General features: G+C 36.4%; 1 protein-coding gene across 7 annotated transcripts in view; it reads right to left on the reverse strand.

The window, feature by feature from the left end:
• LOC126457502 (clavesin-2-like) overlaps nt 1-19789 on the reverse strand; it is a 266825-nt gene that overhangs the window by 34506 nt on the left and 212530 nt on the right. For all 7 annotated transcript variants that reach the window (XM_050093821.1, XM_050093819.1, XM_050093820.1 and 4 more), the window contains one exon: nt 1213-1363. In XM_050093821.1, coding sequence (XP_049949778.1) covers nt 1213-1363 — 151 coding nt within the window. The remainder of the gene's footprint in view (nt 1-1212; nt 1364-19789) is intronic.

Genomic DNA, 19789 nt, shown 5'->3' on the forward strand with positions numbered 1-19789 from the left:
TGAGGAGGCACATAGTAGGTAGGAGAGGGGGCAGTTGTATGGGTCAGGAGAGAGGTGGCATCTGGGGAGAGGTTCCAGAATGGGATTAAGGATGTGAGGAGAAACTGGAGATTCTGCTGGATTTCTGGAAAGATGTCACTGTGCCTGGGTTTGTAGGTGGATGAATCAGACAACTGGCGGAGTCCTTCGGCCAGGGAACCCTTGCAGTTCAAAACAACAATGGTGGAGCCTTTGGCAGCAGGTAGGATTGTAAGGTTGGGCCTAATTTTTAATTGGAGGATTGTGGATCTTTCTGTGGATATAAGTTTAGTTTGCATGTTGAGGTATCTGGGGAATAATGTTGTTGTTCCTTTCTATGACTCAGCATCTCTGTTTGTAGTGTTTCGAGAATTTCTGCGTTAATTCTAGAACCACTCAGCCTTCTACCATCTCGAACACATGATATTTTAGATGTGAGAGTGGGATGCTAGAATCTACCTACTGCACATCACATGCTTGTGTGTGCAGGTGTGAAATCAGTTGCAAGCAGAACGTAGACGCAGCGGACAAACGGCACCGACAAGTACTGGGGTTGCTGGAGATTGGACGTATTTTACAATTTGTTTGTAATGGAGTTATGGTTGTCAAGCCAACTCTTTGTTAAATGTACTTAAATCTGTTTCTAATGTGAGACAATATGAGTGACTTACAAGAAGTCTAATGTTTATGTGTGAAGTGTGAATTTTGTTCTTTATGAAGCTCAAATATACTGATAGTTGTTGAAAAGTATTCTTCAAGTACCTAATTATTTTGCAAGTAGAGAGAGAGTCTTTAAGGTTCCTGTAACTAGCATCATTCTTTGGAGAAGAAGTTTATAGAGATTCCAGAAGTCGGTTATCCAGTGAAAAGATCTGCTGTGTATGCCAAGTAAGTCGACTTGTGTAAGAGAAGTGGGAAGTTTGCACATACACTTCACACACTCTTAGTTGTCAAATTGTTAGACGTTATATGGTGAGTAGCAACTATCCTTTCATTATATTGTTACATTTCATCATGGATTTTCCATTGTTTAACAGTGCAGTATGTATGATGTCACACTATCTTATTTTAAATACAAAGTTGTAGTTATACTAATGGCAAAAAGCTCATACTTGTAATAAATGATCTGGTTCAGTAGTATTACAAATGCAACATACATGTGTCTTATAAATAGGTTTAAATATGTGAACATACCAACCCTTAACACAATGACAATTCGTTCATCATTATCACATTGATCTAGGACAGTCAGTCCTTCTATATCATAAATATATCCTTTCTCTGTTGGGAGACAATCTTCAAAGTGTACTGGATAATTCTTCTTTACTTCGTAGAATCTCTTCAGCTGAAAAAGAATATTTATAGATTCAATCTATTATTAACATTTGTATTAGTGATAATTACTTTTAAGTCTTGTAGAACTATTTTGTTGTTATTACTGTAATAACGTTTTGTTCTGTTGCTGACTTTTTAATCAAAAAATAACCAACAGCTTCAGATTATTACTCTCAAATCTAGTGTATATCTTACTCAAGTCATTATTATTAAACACTCACTATAGCATTAAAGGATTTCACCGCTCAAATGTGAATGTCTTATGATATTTTATTGATATTGTTTAATTTAGTTCCATAACTATGTCCTTGGTATTACAGGTTTTATAATTTTCACTTGTTATGTAGCCATCTTTCTACCAATGTATTGTTTTTTTTACAAAGGAGTTGCTCATATTCAATTTTCATAATTTTTCTATTGATTCTCAGTTTCCTACCTTTTTTCTGTCAGTTTTTTTTTTAGAATTTTGCATATAGTAATTTACCTCAAAACTTTTATGATAAACAATGAAAATAATTTCCAAGTAACTGGAGTTATATTTAAATGTAATAGTTTCAAAGTAACAGAAGAGGCATATACAAGATATCCAGCTACTAACTTTAGATAATGATCTTATGGCTCCTTTCTGTGGAATAAATACATGTTGATTTTTGCTACATTGCTCTCCTTCTGACCAGAAAGAGAAATATTAAAATAAACAATTATTTTTCTGAGAAAGTTGACACACTGTGAGATACATCTAATTGAAAAACAGCTCAAACTAAGTTTGTTATCACCTACAGTATTTAAATTCAAGAACTTCCTCATTTTCTGGGTAACCATTATAATTTATATCTAGGAAATATGAGTGATATATGGAAGTTTGCAAGGTTAACAATTCACAGTGAAACAGTTCTACTATTGTTCATCTAACATCTTGGCTTTTTCTGAGATGAGCTTTACTTTTCAGACAACTGGTGATTGTCATGGATGCATCATCAAAAATCACAGAGCCTTATTAAAAGCTCATTCATATTCTTATAAATAATTCAACAGTAAAGGAGGCAACTCACCAAACTGTCATTAACAGGCACACAGAAAAGGGTAAAATCTTTGCTCCAAGTATTCCTTATCTCCAACTTGATTCACCACTGTTCCTCATGGTTCCTTCCCGAGAACACAAATCTCTGAACAGAAAAAAATACAGCCATCTGCAACCTCAAGACAGACTCTAATTTAATCATCCTCCCTGCCCTCCCTGTAGACAAAGGCTCCACTACTGTTGAGATGTATTGTGAGCATACCCGACAGAAGGCTTCTGCCACTGCCTCACTCTTACACCTGCAAATGCTGCCACAGTGATCCCACCTCATAAGTCCAAAGTAGCCTCTAATCCCTACTCAAATCCATAGGCCCATTCCAGTATCTTTCCCCTGGATCCATCTTCCTCTTCATCTCAATGATCTTTTCACACTGATTTTTACCATAACCATAAATCCAACAATCCTGGACACCCCATTGTTGCTGGTTGCTGTGCTCACACTGAAAGAATCTCCACTCTTGTCAACCAACATCTCCAACTGATTGCTCATAGCCTAGTCTCTCATATTAAAGATACAAACCACTTGCTTCACTGACTCTTGACAAATGCCACTCCACTGTGACCCATATCACCTCATCACTGTTGATGCCACTTTCCCAAAGCATACCTCTCCCAACATTCCTCTGACTCCTAACCCAGTACTTCAATCTGTAATATAACATGGCAAAAATGTTTGTGTGTGTGAAGTTTTGGGTGTGTATCATTGCTTAATACAAGAAAAATAATAATTAATATACCAGGTCTTACTACAGATTAGTACCTATCTTGTGTAGTCTGTGGTGGTGCTTCTTAATGCTGCCATAGGTTGATCTTGATGTTTCTGCACTGCCACACGGGAATCATGCAATGGTAGAAATAAGTTTCTTCTTGTTCACAGAGAACTTTATTTCGCACTCTAGATGTCTGGCAGCGAAAGTACAAAGTCTGACTACATGCTTTGAAACAAAATTCAGTCCAAGACTCTGAAGACTGACTTATGGCAGCATGCAAATCACCTCTCCTATTTATATGGTTTTAAACAATTACTATTATTGTTACATATTTAATTTTGGATTAATACAATTAAAGTTTTTACACTTGCCTTCCCAAACTACATAGAAATTTATGTGAAATAAAAGTGAATAATTTCACACAAAGACAGGAAAGAATCTGTTTCTATTAAGACTATAAATTATATGTTTTGTCATTACAAAAAAAATGGCTCAGAGCACTATGAGACTTAACTTCTGAGGTCATCTGTCGCCTAGAACTTAGAACTAATTAAACCCAACTAACCTAAGGACATCACACACAGCCATGCCCGAGGCAGGATTCGAACCTGCGACCGGAGCGGTCGCTCGGTTCCAGACTGTAGCGCCTAGAACCGCACGGCCACTCCGGCTGGCCTTTTATCATTACAACAATGTATTTTGTTAATTTGCATACATTATTTTACTGACTTAAAGGAATATCATCCTATCATTTTCATGTGAACAGAGCAATTAGTTTTATTGAATAAAAGGCCTAGATTCAATTAATTAAATTTTGTATGATTAAAATTTTATGTTTCTATATGGACATAATTACAGTTCTGTTAACTAACACTAATTAAAACATGAGTATGTTTAATTCTGATTGAAAAATCGTCATGTCACGTTTCTATTAGGGATACAAATAGTTTTTTGATTTAACAAAGCATAAATATAGTAGTCTCTTGATGACTAGAAATATCGGAACTTTAATCATTAATTACTCCATAATTACAATAGCAATTTTATTCCTACCATGTGCCTGTAGCTTGTATTATGTGCAAATTGTGATGATACATTATCTTTTAATCCAACATGTTTCCTTCATTCTACACACTGGTGACGCCCAGGAAAAAAATATCAAAACAATAGCTAAAATTAGTGCAAATTACTAATTTGCTGCAAAAAAAAAAAAAAAAAAAAAAAAAAAAAAAAAAAAAAAAATCTTCATTGTATTCATATCCAGATAACCAGAAAAGGCAAAGTCAAAGCAACACTTTAAATTGGTGTAAATTACTGATATTACATATATGCGCTCTTGAGGAGAGTGGGGATGAGACTGGAAAAGAATACAGGATCCCAGAAGGGGTTGTGGTATTACAAATCCTTATACATCTAACCAATTACATCCTCACACATGATTACCTCTGCTTTGAGGGAAGTATATAAACAAATCTGTGATACAGCCATGGGCACCTGCATGGCACCTTTCCCTTGCCAATCAGTATATAGGCCACATGGAAGAAACATTCCTAGCCTCCCAAAATGCCACACCCTTCTTCTGGCCCAAGTTTAATGAAGACCAAGACACCCTCTCATCATATATCTTCAACGTCTTCTCTCCAGCTGATGATACTTCCATGATCTGGACCCATTTCAAGCACACTAAACATCACCAGTACCTGCATTTTGGCAGCTGTCACCTGTTCCACACCAAAAGGTCCCTCCCAAATAGCCTAGCTACCCAAGGACGGCATATCTGTAGTGATGAGCACTGACTTGTGCAGTGTGCTAAAGGTCTCACAAAGGCTTGCCCAAACAGGCATTATACCCCAAACATTATCCGCAGACAGATTTCCTATGCCATATGCCATATCCTCACACACCGCTAATCCTCTCATATCACCCCCAAGAAGCAGTTGCAAAGGAGTATCCCTCCCTCGACCCTCTTCCCCCCCCCCCCCCCCTCCTCCCACACACACATACACATACACGTAGATACACTACTTATCACTTGTTATCATCACGGACAGAAGCAACTGAATCATGATCCTTGCCAGGGACTTGGCTACCTATCATCATGCATGGAAAAAGTAGAGATCATCCTCATAACCCTTCCTACCTCTTGCGAAGTTGTATTCTACCACATACTCAAACTACACAACCTCCTGGTCTATCCATATGCCTCTCCTGCATCCAGTCTCTCGTCAAAGAGGTCATACCTTATGGAAGATCCATGTGTAAGATATGTTCAATTCACCTGCCCACACATCCTACTCTAGTCCTGTTACAGGATTATCCTATCACATCAGAGGGAGGGCCACCTGTGAAAGCAGCCATGTCATATACACGTTCTGTAGCAATTTCTACACATTTTGTGTGAGCATAACCACCAACCAGTTGTCAGCCAGAATGAATGACCTCCACCAAATAACCATCCTGGCCTCAGTCTCCACTAACTCACCACACCCAGACACTAACCCAATAGTCTCCCCTTCCTCTGTCCTGCACCCCTCACAGTCAACTCATCCAAGTCATCGTAATTGTGCCTTGTACAAACTCATCAGCTCCATAGCCTGTGTGTCACATTTATTTCCCATGCACCTGCTGGCACTATCTTCCACACTCCTACCTCACACATCCGCTGCATCCCTCTGAGCCATCCGCTACCCATTCTGCCTGACAAAACACCTTACCCCAGCCTAGCTGTTGAACTGCTATCACGGTGTGTTCTGCCAGCACAATGTAGTGGCACAAGCATGCATGTTGTGAGTGTGTGTGTGTGTGTGTGTGTGTGTGTGTGTGTGTGTGTGTGTGTGTGTGTGTATGTGTGTGTGTGTGTGTGTGTTTACATATTTATGAGAACTCTAGCTCATTTGAGGATTCCCCAAAATCTAGCAAATTTTCAGCCTTTTTTCATATGCCTGTTAACGACTCAGTGCCTCCACTATTTGGTGAGTTATACCCTTCAATGATTTACATTCTGCTATAACTTTCCTTATCATATTCATTCATATCCTCCTAAGTTGTGTCAGCACAGAGTTCAGGGTAATGATGTTAAAAGAAGTTAATATAGCTCAAAGTGGACTAGTTAAATATATTGAACAAACTTCTCATTTATTTAGATAAACTGCACTCTGCAAACAATGCTGATAAAAAATATCTTTCATAATATCATTTTACCACTTGATTAGGAATTCTGAATATGAATGGACACAGTTTTGTTTCCAGTGAAAGCAGTTGAATTGTGAAAAAAAGGGGGGGGGGGGGGGGGGGGGAATGCCATGTACATTAACAAAGGATACAAATGTAAAATATTTACATTCTTATATTTTACAGTGACCAGCATTTTGAAACCTGTGTTAGGAAGTAAAAGTCCTTGAATACTTAATAGAGAGTTACAGGGTACAGAGTTTTACTACATATCTTTTATTTATTCATGAAACAATCTGATGTATTCTTGAACTTTTAAGTTTCTAAACAGATTGAGTTAATTATAAATGGTGATTTAAATAGAAGTTTTCCAGAGTATATCTATTCTAGAGTTTTCTGAGATTCCCTTGACATTTCTCGTCATCTGATCCTCCCACCACCCTGCCAACCTCAATGCGCTTTTTTCCTGTTGTCTCTCTCAAGACATTGAGAATGCAAAATCATATTGCACATTTTGCCATTAATGATTTTTCAGAATGTGATGTTCAGTTGCTAATGGTTAATGTCGGGGTGCATGACGTCATCGTTAAATAGTAAAATACAAAGACTGTAAATGAAGAGAATTGAGGAATTTTAGATTTTGATGTACTTTTTGCCCCATAGATGCATAGTGAAGAATCCTCAAGGATGTATAACAGGTTAGAAAAGATGGACACACAATACATATTTAGAAAGAAAAAAAAGATGCGCTAATGTATCTTCCACACATTTCAAGTGAAATGGTCCTCATGCATGTAGAAAAAATAAAAAAAAATCTTAAACATATTTTCATTTTAAAGGTAATAACAAGTTTGTCACAGCATATATAAATGTACACTGTACTGAGATGCAAACGACAAAACTTTAGACTACTTTAGTACCTACTCATCATCAAAGAGAAAAATCAGTTTACAACACTTATTTACATTGAAGACATTACTGAAAATGTACAGAAGTGAGATTTTACACAATGTTGTTGTTGTTGTTGTTGTTGTGGTCTTCAGTCCTGAGACTGGTTTGATGCAGCTCTCCATGCTACTCTATCCTGTGCAAGCTTCTTCATCTCACAGTACCTACTGCAGCCTACATCCTTCTGAATCTGCTTAGTGTATTCATCTCTTGGTCTCCCTCTACGATTTTTACCCTCCATGCTGCCCTCCAATACTAAATTTGTGATCGCTCGATGTCTCAGAACATGTCCTACCAACCAATCCCTTCTTCTAGTCAAGTTGTGCCACAAGCTCCTCTTTCCCCCAATTCTATTCAATACCTCCTCATTAGTTATGTGATCTACCCATCTAATCTTCAGCATTCTTCTGTAGCCCTACATTTCAAAAGCTTCTATTCTCTTCTTGTCTAAACTATTTGTCGTCCACGTTTCACTTCCATACATGGCTACACTCCATACAAATACTTTCATAAATGACTTCCTGACATTTAAATCTATACTCGATGTTAACAAATTTTTCTTCTTCAGAAATGCTTTCCTTGCCATTGCCAGTCTACATTTTATATTCTCTCTACTTCGACCATCTTCAGTTATTTTGCTCCCCAAATAGCAAAACTCCTTTACTACTCTAAGCGTCTCATTTCCTAATCTAATTCCCTCAGCATCACCCGACTTAATTCGACTACATTCCATTATCCTCGTTTTTCTTTTGTTGATGTTCATCTTATACCCTCCTTTCAAGACACTGTCCATTCTGTTCAACTGCTCTTCCAAGTCCTTTGCTGTCTCTGACAGAATTACAATGTCATCGACAAACCTCAAAGTTTTTATTTCTTCTCCCTGGATTTTAATACCTACTCTGAAGTTTTCTTTTGTTTCCTTTATTGCTTGCTCAATATACAGATTGAATAACATCGAGGATAGGCTACAACCCGGTCTCACTCCCCTCCCAACCACTGCTTCTTTTTCATACCCCTCGACTCATATGACTGCCATCTGCTTTCTGTAGAAAATTGTAAATAGCCTTTCGCTCCCTGTATTTTACCCCTGCCACCTTCAGAATTTGAAAGAGAGTATTCCAATCAACATTGTCAAAAGTTTTCTCTAAGTCTACAAATGCTAGAAACATAGGTTTGCCTTTCCTTAATCTTTCTTCTAAGATAAGTCGTAGGGTCAGTATTGCCTCACGTGTTCCAACATTTCTATGGAATCTAAACTGATCTTCCCCAAGGTCGGCTTCTAACAGCTTTTCCATTCATCTGTAAGGAATCACGTTAGTATTTTGCAGCTGTGACTTATTAAACTGATAGTTCAGTAATTTTCACATCTGTCAACACCTGCTTTCTTTGCGATTGGAATTATTATATTCTTCTTGAAGTCTGAGGGTATTTCGCCTGTCTAATACAACTTGCTCACCAGATGGTAGAGTTTTGTCAGGACTGGCTCTCCCAAGGCTGTCAGTAGTTCTAATGGAATGTTGCCTACTCCGGGGGCCTTGTTTCAACTCAGATCTTTCAGTGCTCTGTCAAACTCTTCATGTAGTATCATATCTCCCATTTCATCTTCATCTACATCCTCTTCCATTTCCATAATATTGTCCTCAAGTACATCGCCCTTGTATAGACCCTCTATATACTCCTTCCACCTTTCTGCTTTCCCTTCTTTGCTTAGAACTGGGTTTCCATCTGAGCTCTTGATATTCATGTAAGTGGTTCTCTTTTCTCCAAAGGTCTCATTAATTTTCCTGTAGGCAGTATCTATCTTACCCCTCGTGAGCTAAGCCTCTACATCCTTACATTTGTCCTCTAGCTATGCCTGCTTAGCCATTTTGCACTTCCTGTCAATCTCATTTTTGAGACGTTTGTATTCCTTTTTGCCTGCTTCATTTTCTGCATTTTTGTATTTTCTCCTTTCATCAATTAAATTCAGTATCTCTTCTGTTACCCAAGGATTTCTACTAGCCCTCGTCTTTTTACCTACTTGATCCTCTGCTGCCTTCACAATTTCATCCCTCAAAGCTACCCATTCTACTTGTACTGTATTCTTTTGCCCATTCCTGTCAATTGTTCCCCTATGCTCTCCCTGAAACTTTGTACAACCTCTGGTTCTTTCAGTTTATCCCGGTCCCATCTCCTTAAGTTCCCGGGTTCTTCCATGTATACAACCTTCTTTCATGATTCTTGAGCCAAGTGTTAGCTATGATTGAGTTATGCTCTGCACAAAATTTTACCAGGCGGCTTTCTCATTCATTTCTTAGCCCCAATCCATATTCACCTACTATGTTTCCTTCTCACCCTTTTCCTACTCTCGAATTCCAGTCACCCATGACTATTAAATTTTTGTCTCCCTTCACTACCTGAATAATTTCTTTTATCTCATCATACATTTCATCAATTTCTTCGTCATCTGCAGAGCTAGTTGGCATATAAACTTGTACTACTGTAGTAGGCGTGGTCTTCGTGTCTATCTTGGCCACAATAATGCGTTCACTATGCTGTTTGTAGTAACTTACCTGTACTCCTATTTTTATTCATTATTAAACCTACTCCTGCATTACCCCTATTTGATTTTGTATTTATAACCCTGTATTCACCTGACCAAAAGTCTTGTTCCTCCTGCCACCAAACTTCACTAATTCCCACTATATCTAACTTTAACCTATCCATTTCCCTTTTTAAATGTTCTAACCTACCTGCCTGATTAAGTGATCTGACATTCCACACTCTGATCCGTAGAACGTCAGTTTTCTTTCTCCTGATAATGACGTCCTCTCGAGTAGTCCCCACCCAGAGATCTGAATGGGGGACTATTTTACCTCCAGAATATTTTACCCAAGAGGACGCCATCAACATTTAATCATACATTAAAGCTGCATGTCCTCAAGAAAAATTACGGCTGTAGTTTCCCCTTGCTTTCAGCTGTTCGCAGTACCAGAACAGCAAGGCCATTTTGGTTTGTGTTACAAGGCCAGACCAGTCAATCATCCAGACTGTTGCCCCTGCAACTACTGAAAAGGCTGCTGCCCCTCTTCAGGAACCACACGTTTGCCTGGCCTCTCAACAGATACCAGTCCATTGTGGTTGCACGTACGGTACGGCTATCTGTATTGTTGAGGCACGCAAGCTTCCCGACCAACGGCAAGGTCCATGGTTCATGGGGTGGGTTCACACAATACATTTTTGATATTATTAATAATATACAGTGTGTAACAAGTACAAGTGCAGATATTGCTATTGGTGACTGAGACAGTGTACTGAACAACATTAAATCAGTATTTATGCCATTTCCAGACTAATAATCATAGCTGTTACAAGTCATATGTTTTTAAGTTGGTTAGTAGCTCCAAGTACACATGGCAAGAGTAAGCCATTAATGCTTATTTTCCCTCTGGGCAGTAGGTCAGGTATTGAAGTGTAGATGCGTGGATTGAAAACCATTACTCTACACTGACAGGTGTAGTACACTTGATGGTGTACCATGCAGAAAACATCAGAGCATAAAGTTTGTGACTTGTTTGTAGGAAGATTGTCCAATGCAGAGAAAAAACAACCAATGCATCAATATTAAGATACCGCAGATAAAAATATCTGCCTATTTATACCTATTACACCCTGTATATGCATCAGGCTGTTCCATTGCTGCCACACAATCACAGATGGAGAAAAGAGGAGAATAAACAAGACAGGACTCTGTGTGGGAAATGGCTAGAGACAGAGATGTGTGGCAAGCTTTCCTTGATGGTTTCTTTTAAGTGTTGCTGTCAAAGAAAAGAAGGAGAAAGATGCCCTATGCTTCCAAAGGAATTAGTCATGCAAATCAAGTCTATTCTATGAAGAAATTCATCAGCTGAGTAGAAGGAGTTGGCCACTGATAAATCTTTTAGGCTCCTCTTAAATGGAATTTTACAAGTCTTTAAAAAATTTTATGGCTGCTGGTAAGTTATTGAAAATGTGCGTTTCTGAATAATTCCTATCTTTCTGGACCAAAGCTTCTGACTAAATTTTTATGAAGATGGTTCTTTTTCCAAAACAGATCCCTTGAATCAGCTGTAGGTTTGAAAAAGAAATACATATTTTAATGACAAATTTCATCAAGGAATAAACAGATTGGGAAACTACAGTTAGTATCCCCAGCCTTGAACAGGCCTTTCTAGGGCAGTCTAGAGTACACATCCACAAATAATTCATGTTACACATTTTTGGCTTTGGAAAACTTTAGCTTAGCTTGATGAGTTACTTAAAAATTAATTCCACATGACATTATGGTATGAAAGCAAATGAGGTATGGTAGCTTTTCTTAATATTTATGCCACCTATGTCTGACAACGTATGGGTTGCAAATAAAGATTTTTTTAGAAAATGCAGCAGTTCTGCAGTATCCTCCTCCCAATTAAATTTACTATCAAGCTGTAGTCCTAAAAATTTAACACTATAAATAACTTTCAACTGCTTGCCATCATATTTTGGCACATACAAAGACAAATCTCTTCAGAGTCTGAACTGTACTCAATGTGTTTTTCAAAGTTTAGTGACAAAGAATTTACTAAGAATGTACCAAGAATGTTGTCCTCAAAATTCGATCAACTAATCTTTCTAAAAGTATACTTTATTTTTTGTTTATTGAGATGTTAGTACCATCTGCAAACAAAACAAACTTGGCATCTGGTACTATTACTGATGGAAGGTCATTGATACACAAGAAGAACTAAGGGTGCTGAAGATAGCACCTTATGGAACATTACATGTTATTAGTTCAATGTTAGATGACACCTGATAGTGTAATACTGGACTATTTCCTATTGTAACCCATTGTTTCCTGTCAGAGAGATACTATTTGAATAATTTTGCAACATTTAGTGTTACACATATTTTGTGATCTGTCAAAGGCCTGTCAAAGGCATCTGACTGCATAAACCATGATAAACCATGGTTTGTACAGTCAGATGGCATCTGATTGTATAAACTATGGTTTATCATGGTTTATACAGTCTATGCCTTTGACAGGCCTTTGACAGATCACAAAATATGTGTAACAGTAAATGTTGCAAAATGATTCAAATAATTTCTCTCTGATGATAAATCATGGTTTATACAGTCAGATGCCTTTGACAGATCACAAAATGTGTAAATAGCATGTAAATAATTGTCTAATGACTTATGCACATTCTCACTGAATGGGTAAATAAGTGCCTCATTGTTGAAACCCTTTAGAAATTTAATCTGTGACTCTGACAATATATTATTTGTAATCAGTTGGTTAAGAAACCAGTTGTATGTTACCTTTTCTAAAATTTTTGAAAATGCTGGCTAAGTTGAAACTGTCTAGAAACTTGATGGCATTTCTTCAAGGTAAGTGCTCTATCAATAATAGTCTTTCATTTTTCATTCAAGCCATGAGCACTGTATACATCACTTCAGTTCATGTTTTTGAAAAGTTTCCTAAAATAATCACTTATTTGCTTCCTATTTAGTAGATTTTGTATGCTCATCAGTATCAACATTTAACAAAAGAAACTGCATGTCATATTCTGAGAGGTCATTAACTATTGGTTTTGTAATATAATTTGTTCTTTAGACATTTCTATGAAGATATTATCAATGGCTGTTTCTGACCAGTTAACTACCTTAGTTGGAAAGTTTACCAAAGGAATGAAGTTGAGTGACAGTGTTACTGACTGCAAAAAATTCTTACTGGAAAAGGTTTTAAGAAAATCTACATTAAAATTACCAGCAATGATTGATTATTTATTTGTTTTTTATTTCAAGATGATTTATGAAGAGATTAGAATTATCTACAGGTGCTCAGTATACACTTACTATTACAAAGAATTTATTATGATATTCTTTATCTGTTGCACATGCTTGTATATGCCACTCTAAGCAAAATTTTTGTATGCCTATATTCTTAAATTTATGATGATTTCAGATGAATGTGACAACTTCTTCCTTTCTGAGGTGACAACATAAATCCCATCACACCTAATACATCTACACCACTAGTCACATGATATTCAGAGAGGCAGATTGTGTCAACTGGGTTGAGGAATCTTGTTTATCAATGACAGTAAGTAGCACATTAATTTTAATTCTCTGTCCTTGAATGTTTTGATGTAATAAAGATAGCTGGCATTTTGCTCTGACATCTTATAACTGGGTGGAAATAAAATTTCTTGTGACAGTTGAAAATTTTAACAAATAGCATTTTGTATTGACACAGCATGCCAAAATTATGTTGTTTAGTTCCTTTCTCAAACTGAAGGCTTGTCTCAGTCATAATCTCTCTTAAACCTATGTTTCTTTCTGTCCTCCCTATCCTAAAAAAATGTGCTGCTCTCACACCTTTTACCACTAGAATTTTACCACTCGTGACAGTGCCTCCATTCCTTAGATTTCTGCTAATAGTTCAGCCAAATCACACTTCCATTTACTGCTGAAGTGAAGGCAATGCCTAGTTTAATCACATCTACTGGCAGAATGAACAGAAACCATGTCAAAAGGGGAATCTGTACCTGACCTAAGTAGCCATTCCAATTCCAAATGAACTCTTCTTACAGAAGACTTCAAGTGGAGTCTCAGAACAGAAACCAACTCAACATTGGTATGGTTAGATGCTGATGCAATCTTTACTAGGCCACATTCCACATGGTATGCGGGATCTCCATTAGTACTGTCACCTGGTGCAACCTCTACCCCATTGTCTTCCTTGGTGATATCTTTACAAAATGATCCGATATTCTCTGTCACCTGACACATTCCAGCATTAAGTTTAAAAAAATTCGATGACCTGGTATTCTGACTTAGTTCATTCTGTAAAAGTTGGCCTGCATCTTGTAAAGCATCAGGGAATAGGTTAAATATATAAAATGAAGAGACTGATGCCAACCTCATATTGAAATTTATAATACTGTTTTGATTTAGTTATTTAATAGGATAGATAAAAAATCTACTCACCAAGCAGAACACATACATAAAAGACTGTTGTAACTGGCATGCTTTTGGAGCCAGTGGCTCCTTCTTCAGGCAGAACAGATGAAGGAGAAGGAAGAAGGGTGAAGGAAAAGGGCTGGAAAGGTCTAAGAAAAGGGGTAGATTTCAGTAAAGTCACCCAGTACTGTGGGTCAAGGGAGATTTACCATATGGGATTAAAAGGAAAGATAGCTGGCATTTTGTCTTTTCTTCTCAACCCGTATGGTAAGTCCCCCCTGCCTCTCAGTTTTGGGTGACTTTCCTAAAATCTAGCCTCTTCCTAGACCTCTCCAGTCCTTTTCCTTCACCTTTGTTCCTTCCCCTTCAACCCTTCTGCCTGAAGAAGGAGCCATGGCTCCGAAATCTTGCCAGTTACAACAGTCTTTTATGTGTGTGTTCTGCCACTGCTTGGTGAGTAGATTTTATATCTATCCAATTAAATCATTTTGTCATTAATTGATTGTTTTTGTTGTTATGTTTTGATTTTGCTGATGATACACATTTTACATATGGATTACACATTGCATTTTGGCTATTGCAGGCACAAATATACCTCAACTTGTGAGTGATCTTTAGATTAATGATTTTTCAAAAATGTAATAAATAATAAAGTTATCATCTTATTATTTCATTTTGAAATAGAGGAAAATAAGTGAGGATGAAGTCTTGAAGATTAATGTAAATTTAAACACTACAGTTTTTGGTTATCTATTTCAGTCATAACAAATGTCATTTAAACTTAACAAAATCCAAAGCGTTTAGGAACAAAATTTATTGTTGATTGCTTAAACCTTTGTTCCCTGGTTTCGAAAATGCAGTTGTCTTTGAATAAAGCATTTTATACTGAAGACAAATTATAGAACCTCAATACCTAAACAAAGAAGCTTTATACTCTAGAACATTCAGAAACAATATTGAAAATAATTCAAAAAATATGTACCACATTTTGTTGTACAAATGCACCCACTCTATAGCCATAGTGCAGTAACATTAGTAATTTATTTTCAGTATGAAAAACAGTCTAGGTTCCAAAGACAGTACAAATTAAGATCCATAAACAGGATCTTTCAATCCACCCTATAGCGAATGGAATAGAGAGTCCAGGTGAACCCAGTGCAAAGTTGTTGCTGTAAATAATATGCAAGGCTTATACATAGAGAACAAACTTTTCCATCTTGAATAGGAAAGAATTAATTCAAAAACTGCAAGGAAAGGTCTTAACATCAATCTGTTGTCTAGCTTTTCTTGATATAAAGTATTTGTATACTAACATCCTGTTGACAAAATGATCGGTACTATCCAAGAAAATCTGCATTCTAATACACAGATTAATACTGGTGATATCAGAGAATTAACTTCAGTTATTAAATTAGTAACTTCCTAAAAATTGCATGTACAAGGAAGCTGATGTGCTGCCTAAGGGCAATAGTCTCAATTGCTGTCTGGCTGACATTTTTGTGAACAATTTAGAATGTAAATGCATTATTTTATTGTCATTATGTCAACAACATATTCATTATGTTTGATGCCCCTTTGGATGGTATACCTTTAGTGAAAGATGAATTTCACATTTTGCAATCTTAGAAATCTTTCACTTATGAAGAAATGAGTGATGACAAAGTGCTTAATTATTTGGATGTAAAACTTCAGCTCACCAATAACAAAATTGGTTTGACATCTTTCACGAGACAAGTGTCATCAACCTGTCCATATCATCATACAATGAGTTTTTTCATAGCATGATAGACCACCTATATGAAATTACTTTAACCCAGGCCAATGTTGAACATGAACTAACCAATTTACATTTCGTTGCTAGTATAATGGATATAACTGGTACAGTTTCAGTATTTTAAACAAACAAAAAGTAGACAGAAACAGTAGTTTAACACAAGCTAATTTTGTAATTGCAAAGCAAATTTTGTTGACCTTCCGTTCTTGGATAGCATTTCCTGTCAGCTCACTAGGCTGTTTAAGAGCTATAAAGTAGCTTACACCACTCATAACCAGATCCAGTATCACTTTATACAGAATAAGCAGCCATGTAAAGAAGAATTTTCTCAATCTGGTGTTTATAAATTAATATCCAGTCAATGTCTCACGCCTTAACATCAGACAGATTGACCATATGTTCAGAATGAGATTTCAGGAGCATAACCTCACTAAAAAAAGGTGCAATTAAAAATAAATCCACATTTGACAAGCATTTAAAAGTTAGCAAACGTGTAAAACCTGTATTAGAGTCATTCCAAATATTGCATTGTGCACACAAGATTAAAAAATTAACTGTGCGGTGGGATGATCATGAAACACTCACAAGAAATAAGTCTTAATGGCCAACTGATTACCTAGTATCAGATGTATCATGATTCAGTGACGACAATTTTTCAGAAAACATAGCTGACTGCTCTCATAGCTCTCCTCATCAAGACATTAACTTATTACTATGTCTTAAATTCTACATTTGACTTAAGAAAACATTTTTATATAACCTGGGTCTGTTTTGTACAGGAGCTGCAGTGAATATGTATTTCTGTCTTGTCTTTACTCCTGATGTCAACAGAAGGCACCATGTGTTAGATTTTTTATTCCTTCTTTAGTTGTTTTTACATCTATTTTACTTCTATTGCATATTTTAAATCTATTTTGCATTTGCACTGACCTTACTTATCACTATATGTTTTACTTTATTCCTATTTACTGTACCTGCACAGATGCTGCTAATCTATCTTTCATCTGCTGCATTGGTAGCTTCCTGCTACCTGTGTGTGCATATGCAGTCATGTTTTCATGGGCACTACAATTTGTATTTCAATACTTATGATTCAATACTAGAAGTGTGGATCTGTCTTATAATAGCTGCCTGCCTTCCACAATGGTAAGAATTGTCTCTTCACAATTTCATTACAAATTTTGCTGGTCTATGGCAATATTTTTTAAAATTATTTTACTTTGGCATTCTAGGTGCATGCCAAAATTTTTGCTATTTATAACTAAAGTCTTAGCCACATTTCCTAAACATAAGTCATCTTTGACTCAGGTTTATTAATAGTATGTAAAACAATTTACCAAGATAAGACCCTACCTCTAATCTGCTTTTATGTATTTTTCCCATGTAGAAATTTTGAAGCTGTCTCAAAAAAGCAAAGCGTATGAATAAAGCCCCTGCTGTCAGTGTGATCTTGAATCTTTTTCTTACTGAAATCACTTTTTGTTGCATTTAAATTGTAGATTCAAAAATTTTCAATATGCGTTGTACTTCACTTTCATTTTCAATTTGTCAGATATTTGAGAAGGTTGTCCTTCTGGAATGTTCTCATGCCAGAACAGAGTCTATAAGGGCCAAATGGATACCAGTTAGGTATCTTCTGTGTCAAAGATTTTACATACATACACTGTACGTCTTTTGTTAGATGACTCATAAGAAGTATTTTTTCCTGTGTTATTTATAAAAATGAATATTCTGTGAAATGTGTTTTCTAGAAAATATGAGCAGATGAAGAGTAAATAATGCAGTTATTGGCAATGAGTGTTTTATTTAGTACAATTAACAACTTGGGAACCTCTATAAATTAAGAACATGATAGCACCTTCAAATGAATCTTGAACCTCAAACATTAAAGATAAGTATTAGAATATTGTTATAATTCTTTCTTTCCAGTAAATCTTATTATGTGGCTTAATAGCTGTAAATAATGATAAAACAGAATAAATAGGTAATCCTAACACATGGGTATTGAGGCACTGTTAATCTACGTCAAAACAATTAGAGGTTCAAAACAGATGAATGTTACAATAAATGTTCCTTATCTGGAAAGTCAGATTCTATAAGAGGCTCATCTATTTCTAATTAAAGCAACAGATGAAACTTCATTTTCATATACAGCACAAAACATCAGACAAAGTTATATGCCTGTTTCTGCTATTACCTGTTGTCACTCTACATCTCTCTATACTCTTTTCCTTCCTTAATTTATCCATATATTTGCTAGCCTTATCTAATTCAGCTTGAGGCTGTAATTTTTCCCTCCCGTTCCACTATTTTACCATCTCTATTACATATCCTACAAAACCACTGAAGAACCTCATTTCCTTCCTCAATTCCCATGGCACTGAAGACCCCCCAATAGAAAAAAACTACAGCTTCCATGAGACTGTACAGCAGAACTTACAATTCTGAAGGAAATCAGACACTTTTCATTCATATTAAACTAATAATTTAGTAAGAAGAAGTCAGTAAAATTAGCAATAAATAAAAATACAAATTTTCAAAAATGTTACCTATACTCTACTGTATGTAAACAGTATGAGCCTGCTTCACCATGTTGCCAGTGAATTGCTGTAAATGTTTGTGGTTGTGGGTGGCATCTGGCTGGGTACTATTCCTCATACAACTGTCGAGCTTCATGGGCACTACCATCAGCTAGTCCACAAACAAAAACCATATCTCATTGTTCTTCAAACAAATACTGTGCCACCATGCTTACTGTATGACTGAATCACAGGTGACATGTGTGTGGTCCGAAGTGAGGCTTACATGTGAATGCCTCTGATGTGAGGTGGAGACAAACAGCAAGACCTATTCGACATGTGTGTATATCGTGTTGGGGCAGTGATGATGCAATGTAAATTTGTATGTTGAACTGACAACCATAACGCTGCTCGTCAACCAACGAATGGCGACAGGGCAATCACATGGCCATTCGAAACATGTGGCGCCAAATTTCTGTGGTTTAAAAATTCTGCATTGTCAACATACACAACATTAGTGATTTTGGTTCCCTCAGCTATCTGGGGTTAAAATTTCATGACACAATTTCGCTCCACCCTGTATAAGTTGATTAAATGCTCCCAATCCCTGGTCCCCAAGTCACATCAAAATGTCATTCAAAAGTGAGAGAAGACTACTTAATATCATGCAATACTGATAATGACAGTATTAAACCAAATTACAAATTGCACTCTTAAAGTCTAGACAAAGCTAATACTGCATCTGCTGTATGCCAGTAATGTATATGTAAAAATAATCTCTTCCTGTAGGAAGATAAAAGTTGATCAAACTGAAGACATTTCTAATAACGTTTTTCTGTCTATTAGAGATAATCTATGTTTCAGTATTTCCTTAGTGGAAAATGGAGTTTTAGAAGGAAAGCTGTTCCAAAGCAAGAATAGAAACCTTCAACCACATGCGACACATCCAAAAGAAGTTTGAAATCTTATTGACTCTCATAATAATAACTATTCACATAGTCCCAAAAAATAGTAATGTAGTATAGAATTATTGTTTATATGGGCATACACTAAGTTACTTATGTAATTAATTTTCCAATGATATATTTAAATATGCTATTGTCAAGTCACTCCGCAAGACAGGAGATAAAACAACAGGAAAGAATTATAGCTCATCTCATGACCTCTAGCATTTTCAAAATTTTTTTGAGTGGATAGTAAACTAAATAATTAAAAGACTGGTACAGGAAAACATTCTCAGTAGAAAACAGTTTTAATTTCAAACAGACGT

The sequence above is a fragment of the Schistocerca serialis genome, chromosome 2 (assembly GCF_023864345.2).
Source record: "Schistocerca serialis cubense isolate TAMUIC-IGC-003099 chromosome 2, iqSchSeri2.2, whole genome shotgun sequence".
Lineage (NCBI taxonomy): Eukaryota > Metazoa > Arthropoda > Insecta > Orthoptera > Acrididae > Schistocerca > Schistocerca serialis.